Source organism: Mesoplodon densirostris, chromosome 7 (assembly GCF_025265405.1).
Source record: "Mesoplodon densirostris isolate mMesDen1 chromosome 7, mMesDen1 primary haplotype, whole genome shotgun sequence".
Lineage (NCBI taxonomy): Eukaryota > Metazoa > Chordata > Mammalia > Artiodactyla > Ziphiidae > Mesoplodon > Mesoplodon densirostris.
This window is the reverse complement of record NC_082667.1, coordinates 55872364-55896634: the sequence shown is the minus strand read 5'-3', so window position 1 is coordinate 55896634 and position 24271 is coordinate 55872364. Positions and strand designations below refer to the sequence as shown.

General features: G+C 39.2%; 1 protein-coding gene across 1 annotated transcript in view; it reads right to left on the bottom strand.

Moving 5' to 3' along the window:
- PAK1 (p21 (RAC1) activated kinase 1) overlaps positions 1-24271 on the bottom strand; it is an 86573-nt gene that overhangs the window by 49721 nt on the left and 12581 nt on the right. Inside the window, exons 2-5 of the mRNA XM_060102954.1 lie at positions 22597-22807; positions 10920-11020; positions 10266-10413; positions 6458-6495 (exon numbers count right to left, since the gene is read on the bottom strand). Coding sequence (XP_059958937.1) covers positions 6458-6495; positions 10266-10413; positions 10920-11020; positions 22597-22786 — 477 coding nt within the window. The 5' untranslated portion in view covers positions 22787-22807. The remainder of the gene's footprint in view (positions 1-6457; positions 6496-10265; positions 10414-10919; positions 11021-22596; positions 22808-24271) is intronic.

Sequence of the window (24271 nt, the reverse complement as noted above, 5' to 3'; positions counted from 1 at the left end):
TGGAAGATTTTTTATCACAGTTTCAATTTCACTGCTTGTGATTGGTCTGTTCATATTTTCTATTTCTTCCTGATTCAGTCTTGGCAGGTTGTGCATTTCCAAGAATTTGTCCATTTCTTCCAGGTTGTCCATTTTATTGGCATAGAGTTGCTTATAGTAATCTCTCATGATCTTTTGTATTTCTGCAGTGTCAGTTGTTACTTCTCCTTTTTCATTTCTAATTCTATTGATTTGAGTCTTCTCCCTTTTTTTCTTGATGAGTCTGGCTAATGGTTTATCAATTTTGTTTATCTTCTCAAAGAACCAGCTTTTAGTTTTATTGATCTTTGCTATCGTTTCCTTCATTTCTTTTTAATTTATTTCTGATCTGATTTTTATGATTTCTTTCCTTCTGCTAACTTTGGGATGTTTTTGTTCTTCTTTCTCTAATTGCTTTAGGTGCAAGGTTAGGTTGTTTATTCGAGATGTTTCCTGTTTCTTAAGGTGGGATTGTATTGCCATAAACTTCCCTCTTAGAACTGCTTTTGCTGCATCCCATAGGTTTTGGGTCGTCGTGTCTCCATTGTCATTTGTTTCTAGGTATTTTTTAATTTCCTCTTTGATTTCTTCAGTGATCACTTCGTTATTAAGTAGTGTATTGTTTAGCCTCCATGTGTTTGTATGTTTTACAGCTCTTTTCCTGTAATTGATATCTAGTCTCATAGCATTGTGGTCAGAAAAGATACTTGATACAATTTCAATTTTCTTAAATTTACCAAGGCTTGATTTGTGACCCAAGATATGATCTATCCTGGAGAATGTTCCATGAGCACTTGAGAAAAATGTGTATTCTGTTGTTTTTGGATGGAATGTCCTATAAATATCAATTAAGTCCATCTTGTTTAATGTATCATTTAAAGCTTGTGTTTCCTTATTTATTTTCATTTTGGATGACCTGTCCATTGGTGAAAGTGGGGTGTTAAAGTCCCCTACTATGATTGTGTTACTGTCGATTTCTCCTTTTATGGCTGTTACTATTTCCCTTATGTATTGGGGTGCTCCTATGTTTGGTGCATAAATATTTACAATTGTTATATCTTCTTCTTGGATTGATCCCTTGATCATTATGTAGTGTCCTTCTTTGTCTCTTCTAGTAGTCTTTATTTTAAAGTCTATTTTGTCTGATATGAGAATTGCTACTCCAGCTTTCTTTTGGTTTCCATTTGCATGGAATATCTTTTTCCATCCCCTTACTTTCAGTCTGTATGTGTCTCTAGGTCTGAAGTGGGTCTCTTGTAGACAGCATATATATGGGTCTTGTTTTTGTATCCATTCAGCCAGTCTGTGTCTTTTGGTGGGAGCATTTAGTCCATTTACATTTAAGGTAATTATTGATATGTATGTTCCTATTCCCATTTTCTTAATTGTTTTGGGTTCGTTATTGTAGTTCTTTTCCTTCTGTTGTGTTTCTTGCCTAGAGAAGTTCCTTTAGCATTTGTTGTAAAGCTGGTTTGGTGGTGCTGAACTCTCTCAGCTTTTGCTTGTCTGTAAACGTTTTAATTTCTCCATCAAATCTGAATGAGATCCTTGCTGGGTAGAGTAATCTTGGTTGCAGGTTTTTCTCCTTCATCACTTTAATTATGTCCTGCCACTCCCTTCTGGCTTGTAGAGTTTCTGCTGAGAGATCAGCTGTTATCCTGATGGGGATTCCCTTGTGTGTTATTTGTTGTTTTTGCCTTGCTGCTTTTAATATGATTTCTTTGTGTTTAATTTTTGACAGTTTGATTAATATGTGTCTTGGTGTATTTCTCCTTGGATTTATTCTGTATGGGACTCTCTGTGCCTCCTGGACTTGATTAACTATTTCCTTTCCCATATTAGGGAAGTTTTCAACTATAATCTCTTCAAATATTTTCTCAGTCCCTTTCTTTTTCTCTTCTTCTTCTGGAACCCCTATAATTCGAATGTTGGTGCGTTTAATGTTGTCCCAGAGGTCTCTGAGACTGTCCTCTGTTCTTTTCATTCTTTTTTCTTTATTTTGCTCTGCAGCAGTTATTTCCACTATTTTATCTTCCACTTCACTTATCTGTTCTTCTGCCTCAGTTATTCTGCTATTGATCCCATCTAGAGTATTTTTTATTTCATTTATTGTGTTTTTAATCGATGCTTGATTCATCTTTAGTTCTTCTAGGTCCTTGTTAACTGTTTCTTGCATTTTGTCTATTCTATTTCCAAGATTTTGGATCATCTTTACCATCATTATTCTGAATTCTTTTTCAGGTAGACTGCCTATTACCTCTTCATTTGTTAGGTCTGGTGGGTTTTTATCTTGCTCCTTCTCCTGCTGTGTGTTTTTCTGTCTTCTCATTTTGCTTATGTTACTGTGTTTGGGGTCTCCTTTTTGCAGGCTGCAGGTTCGTAGTTCCCGTTGTTTTTGTTGTCTGTCCCCAGTGGCTAAGGTTGGTTTAGTGGGTTGTGTAGGCTTCTTGGTGGAGGGGACTACTGCCTGTGTTCTGGTGGATAAGGCTGGATCTTGTCTTTCTGGTGGGCAGGTCCACGTCTGGTGGTGTGTTTTGGGGTGTCTGCGGACTTTTTATGATTTTAGGCCACCTCTCTGCTAATGGGTGGCGTTGTGTTCCTGTCTTGCTAGTTGTTTGGCATAGGGTGTCCAGCACTGTAGCTTGCTGGTCGTTGAGTGAAGCTGGGTGCTGCTGTTGAGATGGAGATCTCTGGAAGATTTTCGCCGTTTGATATTATGTGGAGCTGGGAGGTCTCTTGTGGACCAGTGTCCTGAAGTTGGCTCTCCCACCTCAGAGGCACAGCACTGACTCCTGGCTCCTCAATTTGGGATGATTTGTTGTCTATTCATGTATTCCACAGATGCAGGGTACATCAAGTTGATTGTGGAGCTTTAATCCGCTGCTTCTGAGGCTGCTGGGAGAGGTTTCCCTTTCTCTTCTTTGTTCTCACAGCTCCTGGGTCTCAGCTTTGGATTTGGCCCCGCCTCTGCGTGTAGGTCGCCGGAGGGCGTCTGTTCTTCGCTCAGACAGGACAGGGTTAAAGGAGCAGCCTCTTCGGGGCTCTGGCTCACTCAGGCCCGGCGGGAGGGAGGGGCACGGAGTGCGGGGCGAGCCTGCAGCGGCAGAGGTCGGCGTGACGTTGCACCAGCCCGAGGCGCGCCGTGCGTTCTCTCAGGGAAGCCGCCCCTGGATCCCGGCAGTGGCAGGCTGCACAGGCTGCCGGAAGGGTGGTGTGGACAGTGACCTGCGCTCGCACACAGGCTTCTTGGCGGCGGCAGCAGCAGCCCCAGCGTCCCACGCCCGTCTCTGGGCTCCGCGCTTTCAGCCGCGACTCGCGCCCGTCTCTGGAGCTCCTTTACGCGGCGCTCTTAATCCCCTCTCCTCGCGCACCAGGAAACCAAGAGGGAAGAAAAAGTCTCCTGCCTCTTCGGCAGCTCCAGAGTTTTCCCGGACTCCCTCCCGGCTAGCTGTGGCACATTAGCCCCCTTCAGGCTGAGTTCTCGCCGCCAGCCCCTGTCCTCTCGCTGTGCTCTGACCAAAGCCCGAGCCTCAGCTCCAGCGCTGCCCGCCCCAGCGGGGGAGCAGACAAGCCTCTCGGGCTGGTGAGTGCCGCTCGGCACCGCTCCTCTGTGCGGGAATCTCTCCGCTTTGCCCTACCCAGGTATGTGAGGAGTTTCTTGCCTTTTGGGAGGTCTGGGGTCTTCTGCCAGCGTTCAGTAGGTGTTCTGTAGGAGTTGTTCCACGTGTAGCTGTATTTCTGGTGTATCTGTGGGGAGGAAGGTGATCTCCGCGTCTTACTCTTCCGCCATCTTACCCGGAAGCATCCCAATTTCTTAACTGGTGTCATGGAGGTTATAATCTCATCCAATTAGTTCCCAAATCAATTGGAAAGATCTGTGTGAAACCAATATGGAAAACGATGCCATACTACCACAGTACAAACCATATCCCCCATGTGAAACTAGTAAGAAAATAAAGAGGACTGAGCCAGAGGGAAAATTCTGAATTGGGGGAGAAAAATGTCCTTTCAGCCTGGTAAACCAGTACAGGTTTTTACCAAGCAGGTGTTATCCTCTCTGCCATATGGCATGAGCCTGAGGGCCCCTCCTCCTCACTAAGGAACAACAGACCCAAGGCTTTACTGCAGTCTCCTTTATAAGACCTCTCTGACATCTTCTTTCTCAGTTCCCTGCCACAGTGGAAAAAAATCCAGGACAGGGACTCAGACGACCCTAGTTCTAATCTGGTTGTGCCACAATAGCAATTATGAGCCTTCAGGAAAGTCTGTTTTCCTACCTGTGAAGTGGGGATGCTAATCTCTTCACAGAGTAATTGTGAGGACTAATTATGCTAACATACATAAAGTTACTAGCACAGTGCCTGGCACATATTAGCTACACAATAAATAATAGCTGTTACTCCTCCTATAAAGGCATAAAGACATTTGTGCCACAAGGCACAGCTCAGCTTTGGTTAAGGCCCCTTCTTTAATAATTTACAGTTCAATAATGGGGAGAAACTCCCAAGGATCTTAACATTAGCAAATTCTTCCCCACCTTTTAATTGTATCTATTCCATTTGATGAAAGAATGAATCAGGGGAAAGCGATGCAGACTGGGAATCAGATACCTACTGCCATTAACCCTTCTCAATTTCAGTTTGTTGTTTTTTTTTTAAGAAGTTGGGGGTAGGAGTTTTTTTTTTTTAATTTACTTATTTATTTTTGCTGTGTTGGGTCTTCGTTTCTGTGCTAGGGCTTTCTCTAGTTGTGGCAAGTGGGGGCCACTCTTCATCGCAGTGCGCGGGCCTCTCACTATCGCGGTCTCTCTTGTTGCGGAGCACAGGCTCCAGATGCGCAGGCTCGGTAGTTGTGGCTCACGGACCCAGTTGCTCTGCGGCATGTGGGATCCTCCCAGACCAGGGCTCGAACTCGTGTCCCCTGCATTAGCAGGCAGATTCTCAACCACTGCGCCACCAGGGAAGCCCTCAATTTCAGTTTTATCATCGATTATACAAGGATAATAACCCACCTCATTAAACTCCTTTGAAGATTAAAAGAGGTAGTGAATAAGAAAGGACTCAGTATGCTACAAGGCAATGGACATGTGAACATTTTTTGTCATTGATTACAGTATAAATGACTCAGAATAAACCAATCCCCATTGCTGGAAGCATGATCCAAAGTATTTGGATGGTGACTCAGTATTGTGTTAGAATGTATGACTCTCCCACTTAAAATTCTTCAATAGCTTCTCATTACCTTTAAGATAAAGTTAAAATTCCTACATGATCTGACCTGCCTGCCCTCCCCTCCTCACCACCCACCTCTAGTCCCTTCACACTTCACATTCCAATCATAACAAACCACTTGCAGTTCTCTGTACAAGCCTACCTCACGGACCTCCTTGTCTTGGCACATGCTAATTATTCTCTGTCGGGAATACGCTTGTCTCTTCATAATTCTTCCCCAAGATAACTAATTCAGCTCAGACTGCACCATCAAGAAGCCTTCTTTATACACCCAACATTTGATTCAGTAAATTGTTACTTGCCAGATGCCAGGGATCCAGTAACTGACAAGTCAGACATAGCTCCTGGCCTCATGAAGCTTTAGCATGCTGCACTGTAACTGTTTGTACCTTCATGTCACTTATAGGATTGGGAGATTCTTAGGAATTGGGACAATGTCTGATTCATCCCTATACTGCCTCTTCTCCACACAGGACCTGGCATAGAATAGGGGCTTTGCAAATGTTTAGTAAATCAACATGAAATAACCAACTTTGCACAAAAGACAACACTGGATATAAAGAATAGCAGTATTCTAGTATATACGTCACAGCTTACTAGTCATAAGACCCCTTCAGATACATCAGCATCTCATCTCATAATCTGCCTTGGAAAACAGAATTTGTAAGTTATGAAGGGCAGAGGGCCCTTTGAGGTCACCAGTGACTCCTATCACATTCCTTCAAGTGATAGGGCATTCACCACAACTTCAGAGGACAGAATGAATGACCTTAAATTAATAGAATCTGCTCCCTTAAACAATTAGCCCTAATCCTGGTTTTGTAGACCCAACCAACCCAAAAGAAAGAATTCTCTAAATGCAGCTATTTGAAGACATCTCAAGTAAAGTGTATCATTATCATTTATTGATGAAAAAAATGAAGCTCAGAAAGGCAAACTGGCTTTCCTAAGGGTCAAAGTGAAAACTGAAAATTGAGCCTAGCAGCCAGTTCTTCTGGTTCCAGGGTTAGGATTTCTACAGCATTCATAAATTAAAGCTGGAAGGGATGCCTATTGTTTATTAAGTCCAATTCCTTTACTCTGAGGCCCAGGGTGGGAAAGTGACGAAGATGAGTACCCCCCAGCCCAGGCTCTGCATCTACCACACTTGACTTGATCCCTAAAAAATCATACCTGCCCATATCAGAATAGAGGAAATAAAGGCTTACCAAAGTGTTAGAAGAATTATAATCCTCAGCTGATTTATCTGCAAAAGGAAAAAGACAAGGGACTCAGTCAGTAAACAATTACAGTTAATCCTTTCTTGAGACCTAAGGAAGCCTATTCACTAAAGCATTTGCCAAGCTCAGAATAATAACAGTGTTACTGGTATTACAGGCCCAACACCATTTTAAACACATTATACACATTACGTCCTCTAATCCTCACTGCAGCTCTCAGTACTATTAGTATGTACACTTTCACAGGTTTGGAAACTGATGTTCAGAGAAGATATGTAATTTGTCCACAAATTACTTAACACAAAGGTTATTAGGAGTCAAGATTTGAATCCTGGTCTAATTCTAAATACTAGGCTAGAACTATATCCACATCATCAGGCCTCAATGATCAAGGAAATTTCCTGCATTCTAAGAGAAAGGGAAAGAATTCATGGCTGGCATCACCCTGAGCCATCTATAACAAATCATGACCAGCATGTGGCTTTAGCTTTTAGAAAGGATCCTTCTATTCCCCACAAGGAGAGAAAGACTAAGCCTTAGGAAAAGAGATGCATTAGTCATGTCAGGTATAATTAAAGGCAGGGTCTTATTTCTAAGAATAGGTCCAAGCTCCTTCAATCAGATAATCACCATATTTTATTAATTCTGAGACATGTATTTTTTCACATTAACATCTCAGAAAGAGATGTGTCCTACAATCAAAAGTATTTCATGATTTAATTGGCAGCTTCTTTTTTCTTTAGGGGCATGTAAAATAACAATGCACCTTACAATCAATGATATCTTAGACTTGATAAACTATGAAACAGACCCAATGGAAATCTTAGCAAGAAAATAAGTTTAAAGACCAAGTATTGTGTTTGGATTTATTCTTTAATTCCTGAAAGTCCAAGAAGAAATTGATTTCACCAGTTCACCACCAATGGGAATTAAGGAGAAGAAATATTATATCAAATCCTACATCTTCCTCACCAAGAAACAAGCCCAGAGAATGTCCAAGATCTCAATTCCATCATACATGAAAGTATCAGGTATAGCTTCTTTGGTCCTATGACAAATTATGAACCCATAAACTGTGACAATATGTTCTTAAAACAAACCCTGAATAGCCAGCTGTACTCTGGATAAATCAATTCAGGATATAGCTTAAACATAATTCACTTGTTTTTTTTGTCCAAAAGCACTTTCTATACCAAGTGCAATACTATGCTTTCCTTGCACCACTCCCAACCTTATGTACTGCTAGTGTTTTTGAGGACTGGATATTCTGGTAATAAATATATCTCCACCATATAAAAAATAAGTATGTTTGCTCCTTTTAAATGTGATGTACAATTTCTGTATATAAAAATCAAATTCCATAGCACAGAATGACAGAGCAGAAAATACTTCCAATCCCTTCATTTTACAAATAAATAAACTAGGGTTCAGAGGAAAAGAAACTGGTTCAAGGTTACATAAATCAGTCGCAAAGTAGGGCTAAAACCCAGAACCTGGCATTGTCAATCTAGTCTAGGCTTTGCTTATCACATTAGCTACTAGTTGGTACAGAAAATAAAGTGATGAAAAGACAGGAAACTTAACAAAAAATTGGCACGGAGGATTGTGCTTGGGCTTTTAGACAGCAAAGGATTTAAAGGCCCAAGTTGAAAACACACTTCCAACACTGGTATATCACTCAACTGATATGTTGAGGCTCTGTGAATAAGTCACTTAATTTCCCTGAGCCTAATTAATTTTCCTGAGTCTGCAAAATGGGGATAATGCCCTTGCGTTTCCAATCTCCCAAGGCCGTCATGAGAATCAAATGAGATGGTTTATGTGCAAGCATATACAAATTGAAGTAGTGTTATCATAATTAACAGTATGAGAAGAAAGGAAATAAGAAAATGAGAGATAGGACATTAAAAATAACTGTGCCATAAACAACAAGGTCCTACGTATAATACAGAGAACTATAATCAGTATCCTATGAAAAACCATAATGGAAAAGAATATTTAAAAAAAGAATGTATTTATAACTGAATCACTTTGCTGTATAGCAGTAATTAACACATTGTAAATCAACTATACTTCAATTTAAAAAATTTTTTTTAAGTGCCAAATATACAGTTTTGCTTGGAGTTGCCTTGGTCTTCAACTTACAGAAAACAAAAAAATCCCTCACGTGTGTGTGCATGTGCACACACACACACATACACATACTTGCACAAATTTATACACACTGAAGTAGCTGTATGGACACATATCTATACATTCTATACATATACACTCAATGTTATTCATTTATGCATGCATGGAGGAACATATACACAATTACCTGAATGTGTATATCTATACCCATATTCACTCATAAATACTTAAGTGGACTTTAATTCCAAACATATGCAATCCCACATGGCTATGCTTCCATATACATAAATAGTATTTGTACACATCTACACACATACACATAAAAACAGATTCTTCGAAAGACTCTGCTGCTGAGGCTTTCAAAGCCAGCTTCTAATCTGAAGTCTCCACGACAAACTCTTGAAAACACAAGCCGTAATCTAGAAAACTTTCCTACCCATCAACCCCAATACTGCCTTGGAATGACCCAGTCCCTCAATGGAAGAAGTGATACAGACCCAGTGGGGCCAGATATCAGGAAGGAAACATGCTAGGAACATGTATGACACTCTACTGGGCACCACTATGCAGCATTAGCAAAGCTGCAGTTTGTCATCCTCACCATCTGTGCCTACTGCTACAAGCCAAATACTTGCTGGGGAAAGCATCCTTCAAAATTAGCTAGTTCATCCTGGTTCTCACCTTTGCCAACAATACTGCCCTTTGAAATAGACAACATGAACGTCAGAAAAAGCACTGGACTCAGAGTTCAGACCAGTGGTTAAGAGATCACTAATTTAGCCACATTAGAAAGGCATTTTGGGCTCTAATGTTTGCAAAACAAGGGGAAACTGGAAGTGGTATATACTAAAGATACTTCTTGCCCTAACATTCTAAGATGCTATATAAAAGGCAAGTTTCCAGAAATGTAGGCCTTCTTATGACTTGCCTAAGAAAAGAAAAATCTCTCTGCTATGGAAGGAGGTGCTCCAAATAGAGTTACTAGAAGCAAGTGGTGAACTGAAAAGGTACTGGTCTAGGAATTAGGAGACCTGGATTCTAATCCCAATTCTGCAATTAAAAACATTCTGAAAAACACAGTCCCTTATACATATAGAGAGAGTACATCTAAAGAACATTTATTATTACTGGCCAGTTTTTCATTGGACTGATTGGACTGATAAAAATCAGTTCCTTGAGGAAGAAATTGGGCTTGCCTACTTAAATGGGTTATCACATAACCTACTGATATTGAAAACGATGATAATGATGGCTACATTTTCATGGTGCCATTTTGCAACCTATAAAGAACTTTCGTATCAATGAGCTCATTTATCCTCATTACAACCTCTTGAGATAGGAATTATTATTCTCATTTTGAAGCTCAAAGAAATGAACTGACTACTAGAACATAGTGAGTATCAGAATCTAGATCTTCTAGCACAAAGTCTATGTTCTTAACACGTAATATCACAGTACTTTTTCAAAACATGCAGTTTCAGAGTAAAGACTCAAGTTTGATGCAAAAACCCATCATCTTGGCTCTCAAATTCCAAAATTCCATCTTAGTGAAAGTGCCATCTCCACTCTTTTGAAAACGTTCTTCCTCCACCCCACACCAATAGGCATCTACTAAGATGAAAACCTCTTTTTTCCTAGACTGCCCTGGACACAATCCCCATACCTGTAAAGCTCATGTACTTCTGGCTATTGGAGGTCTTCTTCGAGTTATAAAATTCTAATACATCCAGGACAGCCTGCGGGTTTTTCTTCTGCTCTGACTTAGTGATATTTGATGTCTGAAGCAAGCGGGCCCACTGCTCTGGCATCCCCTACAAGAGAGACATGCAAGGCTGTCAGCAAGGCATAATCACAGGGGATCCTGAATGAAATTCAGAACTAACTCTGATAACTGATGGCAGCTAAAGATGGGTTTAGTCATTCCTTTCTCTCTCTGCCCTCAGAGTTCCACACAGGCCTCTCTTATAACACATATCTTACTATACCCATCATTTCTTGAGATGTTTGCCCCTTCACCAGGCTGTTCCTCCTTTAGAGCAGGAATCATGTCTGATTTGTCTCTGGATCATCAGTGCCCAGCACAGAGCCTGACGCCAAGGGGCCACTTAACCGAGGTCTATTTAAGGAATGGAGATTCAAAGGCTTCTCTAGTACAATTCTGGAGGGGAGGAACGTGTCCCTCTCATTACTATAAGAAGATAGTAATGAGGGTCTCGGGCAAAGATCGAGGCGTCAGGCAGTCTGGAAAGGATTAAATCTAACAGTGCATAGCCAGAACTCTGAAAGACCACAGGTCTCTCTGTGACCCCGGACTTACTGTAAACTCGCCTGTGACAGCATCAAAACCCACGTGAATCGTGTGCTCGAAATCTGACGGAAGAGAAATCTCTGGCCGTTCCTTCTCCTTCTTTTTATTTGCTGTAAGAGAAACAGGGAAAAGGAGATAAAAACAAGGACATTACTACATTTTTAGGCTTATTTAGCTCTTTGTTGAGCTCTAAGCTCCTTTAGAGGCCAAGGACTGTGATACAAATTCACATGTGCATTTACAGAGCCCAGTGCCAGATCTAGATTGGAGTAGATGCTCAATGCATGATAAAAGGCTTAATTTTTCATTGAACTGAAGTAAAGCAGGAGCAGAAAGAACATTCATCAGAATGTCCTGGTTCTACCACTAATGAGTCAGTTGACCCAGAGACAGTCACCTCCTTTTTTCTGAACCCTGGTTTCCCCATCTGCAAAATGAGAAGACTCAAGTAGATGGTCTCTAAAGAGCCTTCCAACCCAGACATCCTACATTCTATGAGCTTATATAACCTGCTTCTGCCTGTTTGATCCTTGATTATGGACCACTTTAAGGTTCTCTACGTTACAGAATTTTAGATTTGGAAATTGTTTTAATTAAATGAATAGCTAATATTTTATCATGTGCAATGATTCAAGTTCCTTCTTTTTTCTGTTATAGTTGATTTACAATATTATATTAGTTTCAGGTGAACAACACTGTAATTCAATATTTCTATAGATTATACTCCATTTAAAGTTGTTATAAAATATTGGCTATATGCCCTGTGCTGTAAAGTATATCCTTGTATCTTATGTATTAATTCAAGTTCTTTATTAATATTCACCGTAGCCTCACAACAACCCTATAGTTAGGTACTGTCATCCTTATTCTGCAGATAAAGAAACTGAAGCACAGAGAATAAGTTATTTGCCCAAGATCAAATGGATAGTACCTGGCAGCAGTCAGACCCAAATCCAGGCAGTCTGACCCAGGCCCTGAGCACTAGACCACTATACTATGCTGCTTCCCTAGGCTACAACCTTAAAGAATCACTAAGTCTGAATATTTGTAATCATCAAGGGTGTTGTATACAGTAGGTGTTCACTAAGGTTCTGCTGATCTGGCATAAAAAGCTTCAATATTTAAAGAGTTGTCGTGCCCTTGTCGTACCCTTGTATTCCGCCAAGATTCCTATGTTCTAACTCCCAGTACCTCAGACTGTGACTTTATTTGGAAACAGAGCCATTGCAGATGTAATTATTTAAAATATGATTAGGTCAAATTGGAGTAGGTTCAGCCCCCTAATCCAGTCAATGTCCTTATAAAAAGGGGATATTTGAAGACAAACGTACAAGGAGAACACCTTATGAAGATAAAGACAGAGATCAGAGCAATGCTTCTTCAAGCCCAACAAATCACCAGAAGCTAGGGGAGAGGAATGGAACAGATTTTTCCTCACAGCTCTCAGAAGGAACCAACCCTACAAACACCTTGATCTTGGACTTCTAGCCTCCAAAACTGAAACAATAAATTTCTGTTGTTTAAGACCCCTAGTTTGTGGTAATTTGTTGCAGCAGCTCTAGCAAACTAATATAATCCTTTCCCAACTAAAAAGAGTTTCTGGCCTTGGTATTAGCTAGACCTAGTCCACTGGAGCCTCAAAACAACTGTGTGACAAGTAGGGTAGTGATTTTGGTGCCCATGTGACAGAAGAAGCCAGAGGTTCCAAGAAGTTAAATAGCCTGCCCAATGTTACAGAGCAAGTTAGAAGCAGATATGGGGCCAGGACTGAGGTCTTCAGACTCCCAACCCCAAGGCCTTTGTATTCTCTTACACTACTATATATAAAATAGATAACTAATAAGGACCTACTGTATAGCACAGGGAACTCTACTCAATACTCTGTAATGACCTATATTACATTATATAATAGTAATATATATTATTACTATGCTTTTAGAAAAGAATCTAAAAAAGAATGGATATATGTGTATGTATACCAGTTTCACTTTGTTATATACCTGAAACTAACAAAACATTGTAAGTCAACTATACCAATAAAAATTTTAAAAATAAAAGAAAAGCTATAATTTCATACACAAAAAACCCCTCAACAATAAGGAAATGCAATTAATGAAATATGCAAAAGACCTGAAGAGACATGTCACCAAAGAAGATATACAGATAGAAAAGATACTCGATATCGTATTTCATTAGGGAATTGAAATTAAAACAACAATGAAAAACCACTACACACCTATTAGAATGGCCAAAATCCAAAACTGACAACACCAAATACTAACAAGAATATGGGGCAACAAGAATTTTCATTCATTAGTAGTGGGAATGCAAAATGGTACAGTCACTATGGAAGACACGTTGGCAGTTTCTCACAAAATTAAACATACTCTTACCATACAATCCAGCATTCGTGCTCCTTTGTTATTTACCCAAAGGAGCTGATAACTTGTTCACACAAAAACTTTCACATGGATGTTTGCAGCAGCTCTATTCATAATTACCAAAACTTGGAAGCAACCAAGGTGTCCTTCCATAGGTGAATGAATAAGTAAACTGTGATACATCCAGAAAATGGAATATCATTCAACACTAAGAAGAAATGAGCTATCAAGCCATGAAAAGATAACGAGGAACCTTAAATACATATTACTAGGTGAAAGAAATCAATCTGAAAAGACTATATACCATATGCTTCCAACTATCTGACATTCTGGAAAAGGTAAAACTATGGAGACAGTATTAAGGATCAGTGGTTGCCACAGATTTGGGGGAAGGAGGGATGAATTACCAGAGCACAGAGGAATTTTAGGGTGGTGAAACTGTTCTATATGACACTATAATGGTGGATATTTGTCTTTATATACATACACTTGTTCAACGCATAGATGTACAACACCAAGAGTGAACTCTAACGTAAAATACAGACTTAAGATGAATATGATGTGTTGATGTAGGTTCATCTATTGTAATGTACCACCTGGTATAGGATATTGGTAGTGAGGTAAGTTGCACATATGCGTGGGCAGGAGGTTTATAGGAAATCTGTGTACTTTCCACTCAATATTGCTGTGAACCTAAAACTGCTCTAAAAAATAAACTCTTTTTTTTAAAGACTTTGAGAACTCTGCTCTACAGACTTCATTTTCTCCTTTATCTCGCACTACAGGCATACCTCATTTTACTGTGCTTGGAGTTACTGCACTTCGCAGATATTATACTTTTTACAAACTGACGATTTGTGGCAACCTCGCATTGTCAGATGATGGTTAGCATATTTTAGCAATAAAGTATTTTTTAATTAAGATATGTACATTGTTTATTTAAACATAAATGTACACTTAATAGACTACAGTATAGTGTAAACATAAGTTTTATATGCGTTTGGAAACCAAAAAAATTCATGTGACTCTTTTTATTGTGATGCTCACTTTACTGTGGTAGTGAGCATCACAATAAAACTGGAACTAAACCCACAGTGTCTCCAAGGCATGCCTGTACTTATGTTTCACACATTCTACACCAAATACACTGAACCAGTGATGGTTCACCAAACATAATGGGCTCTTTCACACCTCTTCCTATTGTCTCAAGTTACTCCCTTTGCCTGTGAATCCTGCCTTTCCCTTTCCCTTCCCTTGCCACCTCACCACACAAACCCTTTTATTTATCCTTGCCAGGTCTCAGCTGAAAGGTCATCTCTTCTGTGAAGTCTTTCCTGATCTCTAGGTTGGGGAGTTCTTCACCCTCCCCTCTGTTCCCACAGCACCATTATAGTAATTGCCTATTTTAAGGGATTTAAAATTTTTTCTTTTTTTTTTTCCAACCAGACTGAATTCTAAGTTCAGGGGCCATGTCCAATTTATCACGAATCCCCAACAGCTAGCAAAAGCCAGGCATAAAACAGGTGCTCAGACACTGAGTGAAGAAAGGAACAAACGATCAGACACCTAACTCAACCTGACAGGGAGTCTAAGGAATCTGCCTAAGACATGCAAATTCTCTCCAGGGCAGGAATAAATGTTCCATTTTTATCAGCTCTGACATGATTTTCACAATCCCGTTTTAAAATCCTGCTCTGTGGTAGCTCAGCACACTGGCCAAAAGATACTCTGAGGTCCTAAGGCCTCCACAGACCCAATATAACCCTGATGAAAGGCAGCAAAATGCAGGGGGCGGCGGTGGGGGACACACAAGAAGGTCTAGAATCCAGGCCAGTTTTGCCTCTACCACACCATACAGTCCAGGTGCTCAGCTTTCTCATCTGAACAATGGGGAGCATGAACTAGATGATCTTAAGTGCCCTTTCAGCTCCTATACTCCAAATGTCTTTGAAAACAGAAAGATCAGCACTCTCAAAGTCCTGTATCTACATTTCTTCCTGACACAGCATCCCACAGTTTTAACAGGTACTTCATATACATCATCTCATATAATTACCACAATCCTGAGAGTCAACTTTACTTGGAGATTAGGAAATTGAAGCATGGACCTGCCTACAGTTCTTGAAGTAATTCAAATTCAAAAAGTGTGGCATCAAGAGCCAAGGCCCTTTACATTCTACTACTTTGCCTCCCCTAAAGAATTTCAAGTTGAATCAAGAAAACATACTTTGTTATAATGAGAAGAAATAACATTAAATAAGAACTTACCATGTATAAGATACTATAACCATAAAATATTTTCCTTAATTCTTATAATCCTATGGGATACATTATTACTACTGTCATTTTACAGATGAGGAAACTAAAAAGCAGTTAACTAATTTGCTCAAGCTCATATAGTTAGTAAGAGCTGGGATTTTAACCCAGGTCTGATTCCAAAGGTTCTTTCCTTAGTACCTTAGTGAGAACCATTTGCCTACATGCCAATTGCTAGGGTTTAAGCTATTTTTACACTTGGCAATTTCCCTTCCAGAAGCAGCTGCTTTGAGAAAGGGAATGGTTTATTACGGTTCATAAATGGTTCACTTATGACATAAGTCCATCGGTCTTACTCATAGCTAGAATGCATGGGACATGTCGCAGGGCTTTGGAATTGCTTTCTGCTCCTAAATTTCCTCTGATCTAGTCAATTAAAAGATTGCAGAGAAGAACACTTATGTTATTTTTATGCTTTATTTAGATTATTTTTATGTTTTACTTAGATTTTTGTTTTATAGTTATATATTTTATATATTATTTCTATGATATGTTATCAATATGCCATATAATATACCATCACAGGCACGGAATGTCAAATACACAACAAACTTCAGTAATGGAAACACAGAAAGACAGTGGCTCAGAGGATGAATAGCCTATAGAAAAGAGCCCCAGGGAAATGAAATCACTTAACACATGAACATATAAAGAGTATTTGACATTTGTAGTTTTAAGAGGCTTACCTTTTTGGCCTCAGTTTCAAATAGAGTATTTGTTCCAGAGGCCCAGGCCCACGTCCAGAGCTTAGAATCCTGCTTCTGACACTACAGAGAACTCTTGAGAACTCCTTGGGAAACCTCTCCTTGGGCTGTTTAGTCTCAGTGCACAAATTCTTTAATCTGGCCTAAGAGCCCTATCTAAACCAACAGGAAATACAGCCTATATATAGGAAGAGAAAGGTATTTTACCCCAGGACCATTCTTTAATTCTATCTTGGAGGAATCCTATTAAGAGTTGTTCTTTTGTATATCTCATAGCAACTCTTAAGTGTTAATCACAGATTCCAAAAGAAAACCATGACTGAAAGGAATAATAGCCACAAAATTACTACCAACTCTTAACAAAGCTGCAGTTTGCATAACCTTTTTCACATCGTTAGTCTTATAAATCCATTCAGCAACTCTATGAGATAAATATTATTATGTACCCATACTACGGGTAAAATAAGTGAGGTGAAGAAAGGTAGAGCAACTTACCAAAGGTCACAAAATTAGGGATGGTCAATGGTGATAACCTCCAGTGCTTGAACTCCAATATAGCTGCTTCTACATGCACTATGCCTTCTGCAGACTAAGTGAATATGAATGGAGGTCATTAAATGCAAATTTGTTTTAAAATAAGTTAAAAGAACTAACCAAATCAGTTCTACTAAAGGCATTAGTCTGAACATCTCTAGGATGGGAGCTTTCAAACAGTACATGGTGTCTGAGGACTTAGAAGAATTAAAGAGCACAGTCCAGAAGTCAAGAGACAATTGTTCAAATGCAGACTCCATGCACCGCAACTATGTAGCATATGACCTTGGGCAAGTCCTTGACTCTCTGAGCACAAGAGTATCAGGGTTGTATAGTGGAAAGGTCCCTGGAATCATAGAAAAAAGCTATAATCGCAGATCAGCCACTCCTTGCCCAGATGACCTCGGGCAAGTTACTCAAACTGAACTACCTCAGTTTACCATCTACAAAGTGAAACATTTATCTCCCTGAAAAATTGGCACATTTCACAAACATCAAAGTTCCTAATATGTGGTAACTAACAGGCATTCAATAAATAGAAGCTCAGTTACTGCTGTTACTATTTTATGGTTATTACTATTGTTAGTACTATTTGTTATTACTATTTTTATTACTATTGCTCTTATTATTTTAAGGATTAACTAAGATAAAGAAAATGTACGTTCTGTGTAGAAGCTAGAGAGCTTTACAAACATGAGTTATCATTAATAAAAAAAAGTGTCAGAGTAAGATTTACCAACCCACTCATTAAGACAGTTCAGAAACTGTGGCTAAGGAAAAAGAAGAACGAATCATCTGATTTCATGAAACTAGAGATCACAGACTTGAGGAAATAAAGTGAAAAAAGAAGGCTGCAAACCCATCCATCCTAATATTAACCCTATCTTTGGCCAAGTCCATTTGGCTTTCTGGTAACATGGGAAATGAGGCTGACATTACAAAATCCCAGGTTGCAGTATAGCCATCCAAGTTTCAGCACAAATCATTGACCTTATTTTTTTTTTTAAAGATTTATTTTTAAGAAGCCCTTCTCATTGGTTCAGCTGAGCTAATCTAAGCTCAAGGCAGTAAAACACTCCAAACTTGGAGAGATAAACACTGACGTAGTCCAGTTTTAAAATTAACTTTGCTAAACTCTTCCCAAGCTTGGAGAATTCCACTTCGGTTGTGAAAATGCAGCCAGGAAAAGATTCCAAACTAAATGCTACAGGACTTCTTAGAATAAACCAAAGGCTCCAGATCCTAACCACAGGAACCAGGCTTTCCCACATGGAATTCTGCAACTCAGCACCACCTATCACAGGCCCTCAATTACAGCTTCTTGCAATCATTTATGCATCCCCCCAGGCACACACTGAAGCCACGCTGGAGGTCAGCATTAGGTAATGCCCATAGACATTCTACCCATTGCCAGCTCAAATCTCAACCACTAACGCAGCCCACAGAGAGCTCTTCTTTCTCATCTCCCAAATCCCTTTAGACCCCAAAACTACCCCTCTGGAAATTCTGGCTCCAAAAGTCTGGGTAGGATCTGGGCAACTGTATTTCAGAAAAGCACCATGAGTGAGTCGGATGTGTAATCTGGGTGGGGAACAACTAACAGAGATAGTATGTCGTGATGTAATAGATACTTTAGGAAGACTTAGTTCCATACTCATCCCTGCCACTTTCCAACTGTAAGACCTTGATCAATTTACTTTTTTCTAAGCCTCAGCCTCCCCAGCTGAAAATGAGTTGTTACAGATATCGGATCAAACAAGAAATGAGGTTTCCCTTAAAAAAAAAAAAAACTTCATATTTGTATAGTGTTTTAGAGTTTAGAAAATGCTTTTACATCCACTACATCAAATGACAAAAGCCTATTCATGATATGGGATTGATGGGAATTATAATCATTCCCCACTTTACAGTTAAGGATACAGGGATTAAAATAAATAGGTAAAAGGGCAAAAATCACAGAGTTAATAAACGTTAGAGGTAGGACTCAATCTAGACTAAGTCCAGTTCTAGCCCATTTCTCTGTATAGCTGGTATAAATTCTCAAATACTTCATGAAGGGCATACCACTTCAAAGACTGCCAACACTGCGGTGCTTCCTTCTAGGACTAAATTAAGCACAAAGCAGCAGGTCAACAAATGCTTATTGGTTGAATGATAAAATCAACAAGCACAAAATCAAGCTGAATAAAGTTTCCAAACAAAAGGAAAAAATTCATTTATTTCATTTTGATGCACGCATTAATTATAGCCATCTAAGGTCTTAAAGCAAAGGAGTGAAACCTATGTGCTCAGGGTATGTATAGGAAATACAAAACTAGGTGGTGAAAGAGAGGCCACTAAATCGTTTCACAAGAACTTCTTAGAACTCTATGCTTCCTACACCTATGCTTTGAATTTATAGAGCTATAGCTTTGATCTTGAGCTATGAGACTTATTTTCAGACCAGATCTGGCCTGGGGTTACTCAGCGAGGATTTCCAGAAGAACCTCTGCATCTACAGCTTTATTGCTGAACAAAGTACTTCACAATGGCCTAGTTTTGTTTCACGAATATACAACCTGATCTAACCTCATCTTTATATCTCACTTATGTAATTATAGCATTTCAAAACTATAAGAGACTGTATATGTCTACTGGTTTGACTAATCTTTTTAAATTGTTTTTTATTGAATGAAAGATTCTTCAAATTCTAGAGTGCTTTACAATTTTCAAAGTTTTCACACACGATTTTTTTTTAACTTTTTACTTTATATTGGAGTATAGCCAATTAACAGGGTTGTGATAGTTTCAGGTGCACAGCAAAGCAACTCAGCCATACATATACATGTATCCATTCTCACATGATTTCATATAACCCCATAATAACCCTCTTTTTCCCATACCCCTATATTATCTCTTCCCCCTCCCCTCTCCCCACTGGTAACCACTAGTTTGTTCCCTATATCTGTGTGACTCTAATATTTTAGATGAAGGCACTGAAGTCCAAAGACAAGTAACTGACCCAAACCAGGCAGCCAAATTATGAGAACCAAGACTACAACACCGATATCCCAATCCCCATCTCCCCATTCAATACATAAGGTCATCCCTTCGGTTCCCAATGATGTCTAAACACTTCCATCAGCTGTTTTGTTTTTTTTTAACAGAGTTTTATTGAGATATAATTCACATACTATACAATTCACCCATAGAGTCTAAAATTCAGTGACTCAATACATTCATGGAGCTAGGGAATCATCTCCACAATCAACTTTAGAACATTTTCATTACCCCAAAAAGAAACCCCATACCTCTTAGCCATCGTCCCCTAATCCCATTCACATCCCCCTACAACCCTAGGCAACCACTCTTCACTTTCTGTCTATGAATTTGCCTGGATAATATGAATTTGCCTGGATAATTCATATAAGCAGAATCATACAGTATGTGATCCTTTGTGACTGGCTTCTTTCACTAATAATAATGTTTTCAAGGTCCCCCCTTTTGTAGTATGGATCAGGACTTCATTTCTTTTTGTTACCAGCTAATATTTCTTTGTATGGATATATCACATTTTATTTATCCATTCATCAGTTGATGAACATTTGAGTTGTTCCCACTTTTTAGCTATTATCAATAATGCTGCTATAAACATTCATGTACAAGTTTTTGTGTGCACATATGTTTTCATTTTTGGTAATATAGTAACTCTTTATATTTTTGATATAACATCCTTATCAGATATATGATTTGGGAAAATTTTCTCCCATTCTGTGGGTTATCTTTTCCCTTTCTTTCTGAAGCACAAAAGTTTTAATTTTGATGATGCCTATTGGTCAGGAATCTCATCGTCTTCCTGGTTTGTCAGTAAGAACAATTCCAACTTTTTATTTTTTATTTTTAAAAGTCCTCTTTACTGCATGTAGAAACCTGGGCTGAAAGCCTACTTATTTATAGAGATCAAGAATTATGGTTGATAAAGTACAATATTAAAAATAAGCACACATCTAAACTGAGGGATAAACAAAGTGGCTATATATGTGGGAGAAGATTCTATGGTAGAGTAACATCACCTAAATCATAGCTCCTCACCTAGGAAGTTGGCAGCTACTACATAAATGAATTAGTCAGAAAACAAAAGTTAAGCAACTTATGTGTACCTCTTCTATCTAGACCCCAAAAGAGCTCACAATGAAGGTGGGGTAGAGGAAAGGGTAAACACAAAGATGCATGCCCAATGTACTCAATTAGAGTCCTCAATAGTTCTCATTTCAGTTTTTCAACAATCATTTCCTATATGTAAGATCACTGCCTATTAGACATCTCTATGTCAAGACGTCTCAAATGCAAAGTGTCTAATATTATCTTTTCACTTCAAATGCAATCTGTTTAAGTCATCATCTTTCCTGCTCTCCAACCATCAACCTTCCTCACTTGTTCCTCTTCCTGTGTTCCCTATTTGGTTAATGATACTATTATCTACCATCTCCCCTGATCTGTAGTTATACAGGTATATTTTTCTGCAACATATTTTCTGCAATTCACCACTGTACTTGGCATATTTGGCCTACTGTTTCAGAATCCCAATTCTGACTTTACCACGTAGCCTACTAGCTAAGCCTCCCAGCTTCAATGAAAGAGTAAGAGAAAGGGTACTGGGACTTCCCTGGTGGCACACTGGTTAAGAATCCGCCTGCCAATGCAGGGGACACAGGTTCGAGCCCTGGTCTGGGAAGATCCCACATGCTGCAGAGCAACTAAACCCGTGTGCTACAACTACTGAGCCTGCGCTCTAGAGATCGTAAGCAACAACTACTGAAGCCTGTGTGCCACAACTACTGAAGCCCGTGCACCTGGAGCCCGTGCTCCACAACAAGAGAAGCCACTGCAATGAGAAGGCTGTGCACTGCAACGAAGAGTAGGCCCTGCTCAATGCAACTAAAGAAAGCCTGGGTTCAGCAGCGAAGACCCAACGTAGCCAAAAATAAATAAATAAATTAATAAATAAATTAATTAATTAATTTTAAAAAAGAGAATCTGGATACAAGGGACTTCCCTGCTGGTGCAGTGGTTAAGAATCCGCCTGCCAATGCAGGAGACACAGGTTCGATGCCTGGTCCGGGAAGATCCCACATGCCGTGGAGCAACTAAGCCCACGAGCGACATACTGAGCCTGCGTGCCACCACTACTGAAGCCTGAGCACCTAGAGCCAGGGCTCCGCCACAAGAGAAGCCACTGCAATGAGAGGCCTGTGAAGCGCAACAAAGAGTAGCCCCCACTCAACACAACTAGAGAAAGCCCGTGCGCAGCACCAAAGACCCAATGCAGCCAAAAATAAATAAATAAAATTTTTCAAAAAAAAAAAAAAAGAATCTGGAAAGAAGATATTCCAAATGAAACTAGTTTGGGGGAAAAACCATATCCAAATGAAGATATTTCAATATTTCTTATATTTTGTGAGGTCATAAACAGTTTAAGAACTTAAAAAGTAAGTAAATATATGGCTTCAGATTCCCCAAAATCTGGCAAGAGCATAATTATTTTCCTAGAATTTTGGTCAGATATAGTTAATAGAGTGTAATAATGGGTCTATTTTCCATTTGATTTCACAGTCATTTCAGGAAAAGAAGATAAGTAATAAGGAAAATATTTAATGAGAAAAAGAGGGATTAAAGGAAAATTAAATCAAGGAAGGGACAAATATTTTATTCAGGTTACAAAAAAAAAATTTTTAAGTATACAAATGATGAGAAAGAAATGAAATACTGTACTTTTATCACCAGGTAAGATGGCTCGGTAAAATCGGTCCTTCTTTTTCTTCTCCTCTGGGTTTGGAGGCAGAGGTTTGGAACCGTGGTTTAGGGTTCCAGCATCTTTGCTGCCAGCTCCAATCATGGTGCTGGTATTTCTCATCGGAGGGGCTGGGGGTTTGTCTTGAATGTCTAGGCCGTTATTCGACATTGTCACCACCAGCAGCAGCTACTGGAATCAGAAAGAAGAACATAACTCTTTTATTATTTTTTGAGCAAAAGGAAATATGTATTGAAAATTTTAAAGGAATCCAAATTTCACAACCCTTCCTCCAGGACCCACCTCAAGCCCTTCCACTGCATACCATGACTACTGCTATCTTATTCAGTCCACCATACTCAAAGATGTAATACCTGCTCTGTGCCAAGCACTGCTGAAAATTCACAAGGTTCTTGCTTTTCTCTTCATTCTCCTATCTAAGGCATTGGAGAGCACAAGAAACCACCATGATGTGATTTAAAAGGCAGAAATTTGGCCCAGTTAAACTGAGAATGAATCCCTGTGCTACTTAACAAGCTTTAGAGAAATTCCTTAACCACTTGGGTTCCATTCAGTTGTTCACATGAAGATTAAATAAAACTGCCAACAGCATTCCACACAGTGAGTTACAGGCCTAAAATATTTAGGTTGCTCACAAACCTACAATATTTACTATCTGGTCCTTTACAAGAAAAGTTTGCTGACCCCTGGCCTTTATCATCTCTCCAGTATCTCCTTCCTCTAAAATTTGACCTTGTTCTAAATATATGATGATCAATGCATTAACCATCTTGTCCTATATGGTGCTGAATTTACAGGCAATTTCCAGTGCTTCTGGGAAACAGAAGGAATAAAATCTAAAAGAAAAGGAAAAAAAATCCCTATCACATGGAACCAGTAGTTTTAGTGAAGATAGGTGTTATTGCCTTAAATAAGTGTGCTTGACAATAGATAAATATGAATATATCCAGAGTTAATAAAGTTTCTCATTATTCTTCATGCTACACTGGAAATTATATCTTTAACCATGACTATTTAGAATGTAAGCCCCTTAGAGTCAAACACAACAGTGCTTTTTAGACTGAAGTTTCTAATCATTAAAAAAAAAAGTGTAATAATCACCAAAGCTTTTCAGAAATATAGATGTCCTTGTATGACCCTCATAAATTCTGATTTAGAATGGCTGGGTTAAGCCCAAAATTTATAATTTTAAAACTTAGTGATCCCAGTGCCTGCCAGAATTGAATACCACTGCTTTAGAAGTTAATTACTTAAATGCTATGGACAAAATCTATAGGAGTCTTAATATTTTCTAATAAATGCAGAGCTAAATGATCCCTTGCATCCATTTTTTCCCTCAATCCTTTCTCCACATGCCATCGGTGATCTTAAAACACTCATACCTCTACTTAAAACCCTTCAGTGACATCCCAGAGTAAAAGCTAAAGTTCCTTAGCTTGCTTTTGAAGGCTCTCCCATTGTTTAACCCATTCCACCATCAGCTTCATTTCCAACCACTACCCCTCCCTCTAATTCCCCTTATACTCTAGCCACACCTAACTTCTTCAAGTATACTGTAGCTTTCACACTTTCATTCCTTTACACATGCTGTTCCCTCTGCTTAGAATGCCAATTTCCCTATCCTCAAATTCACTC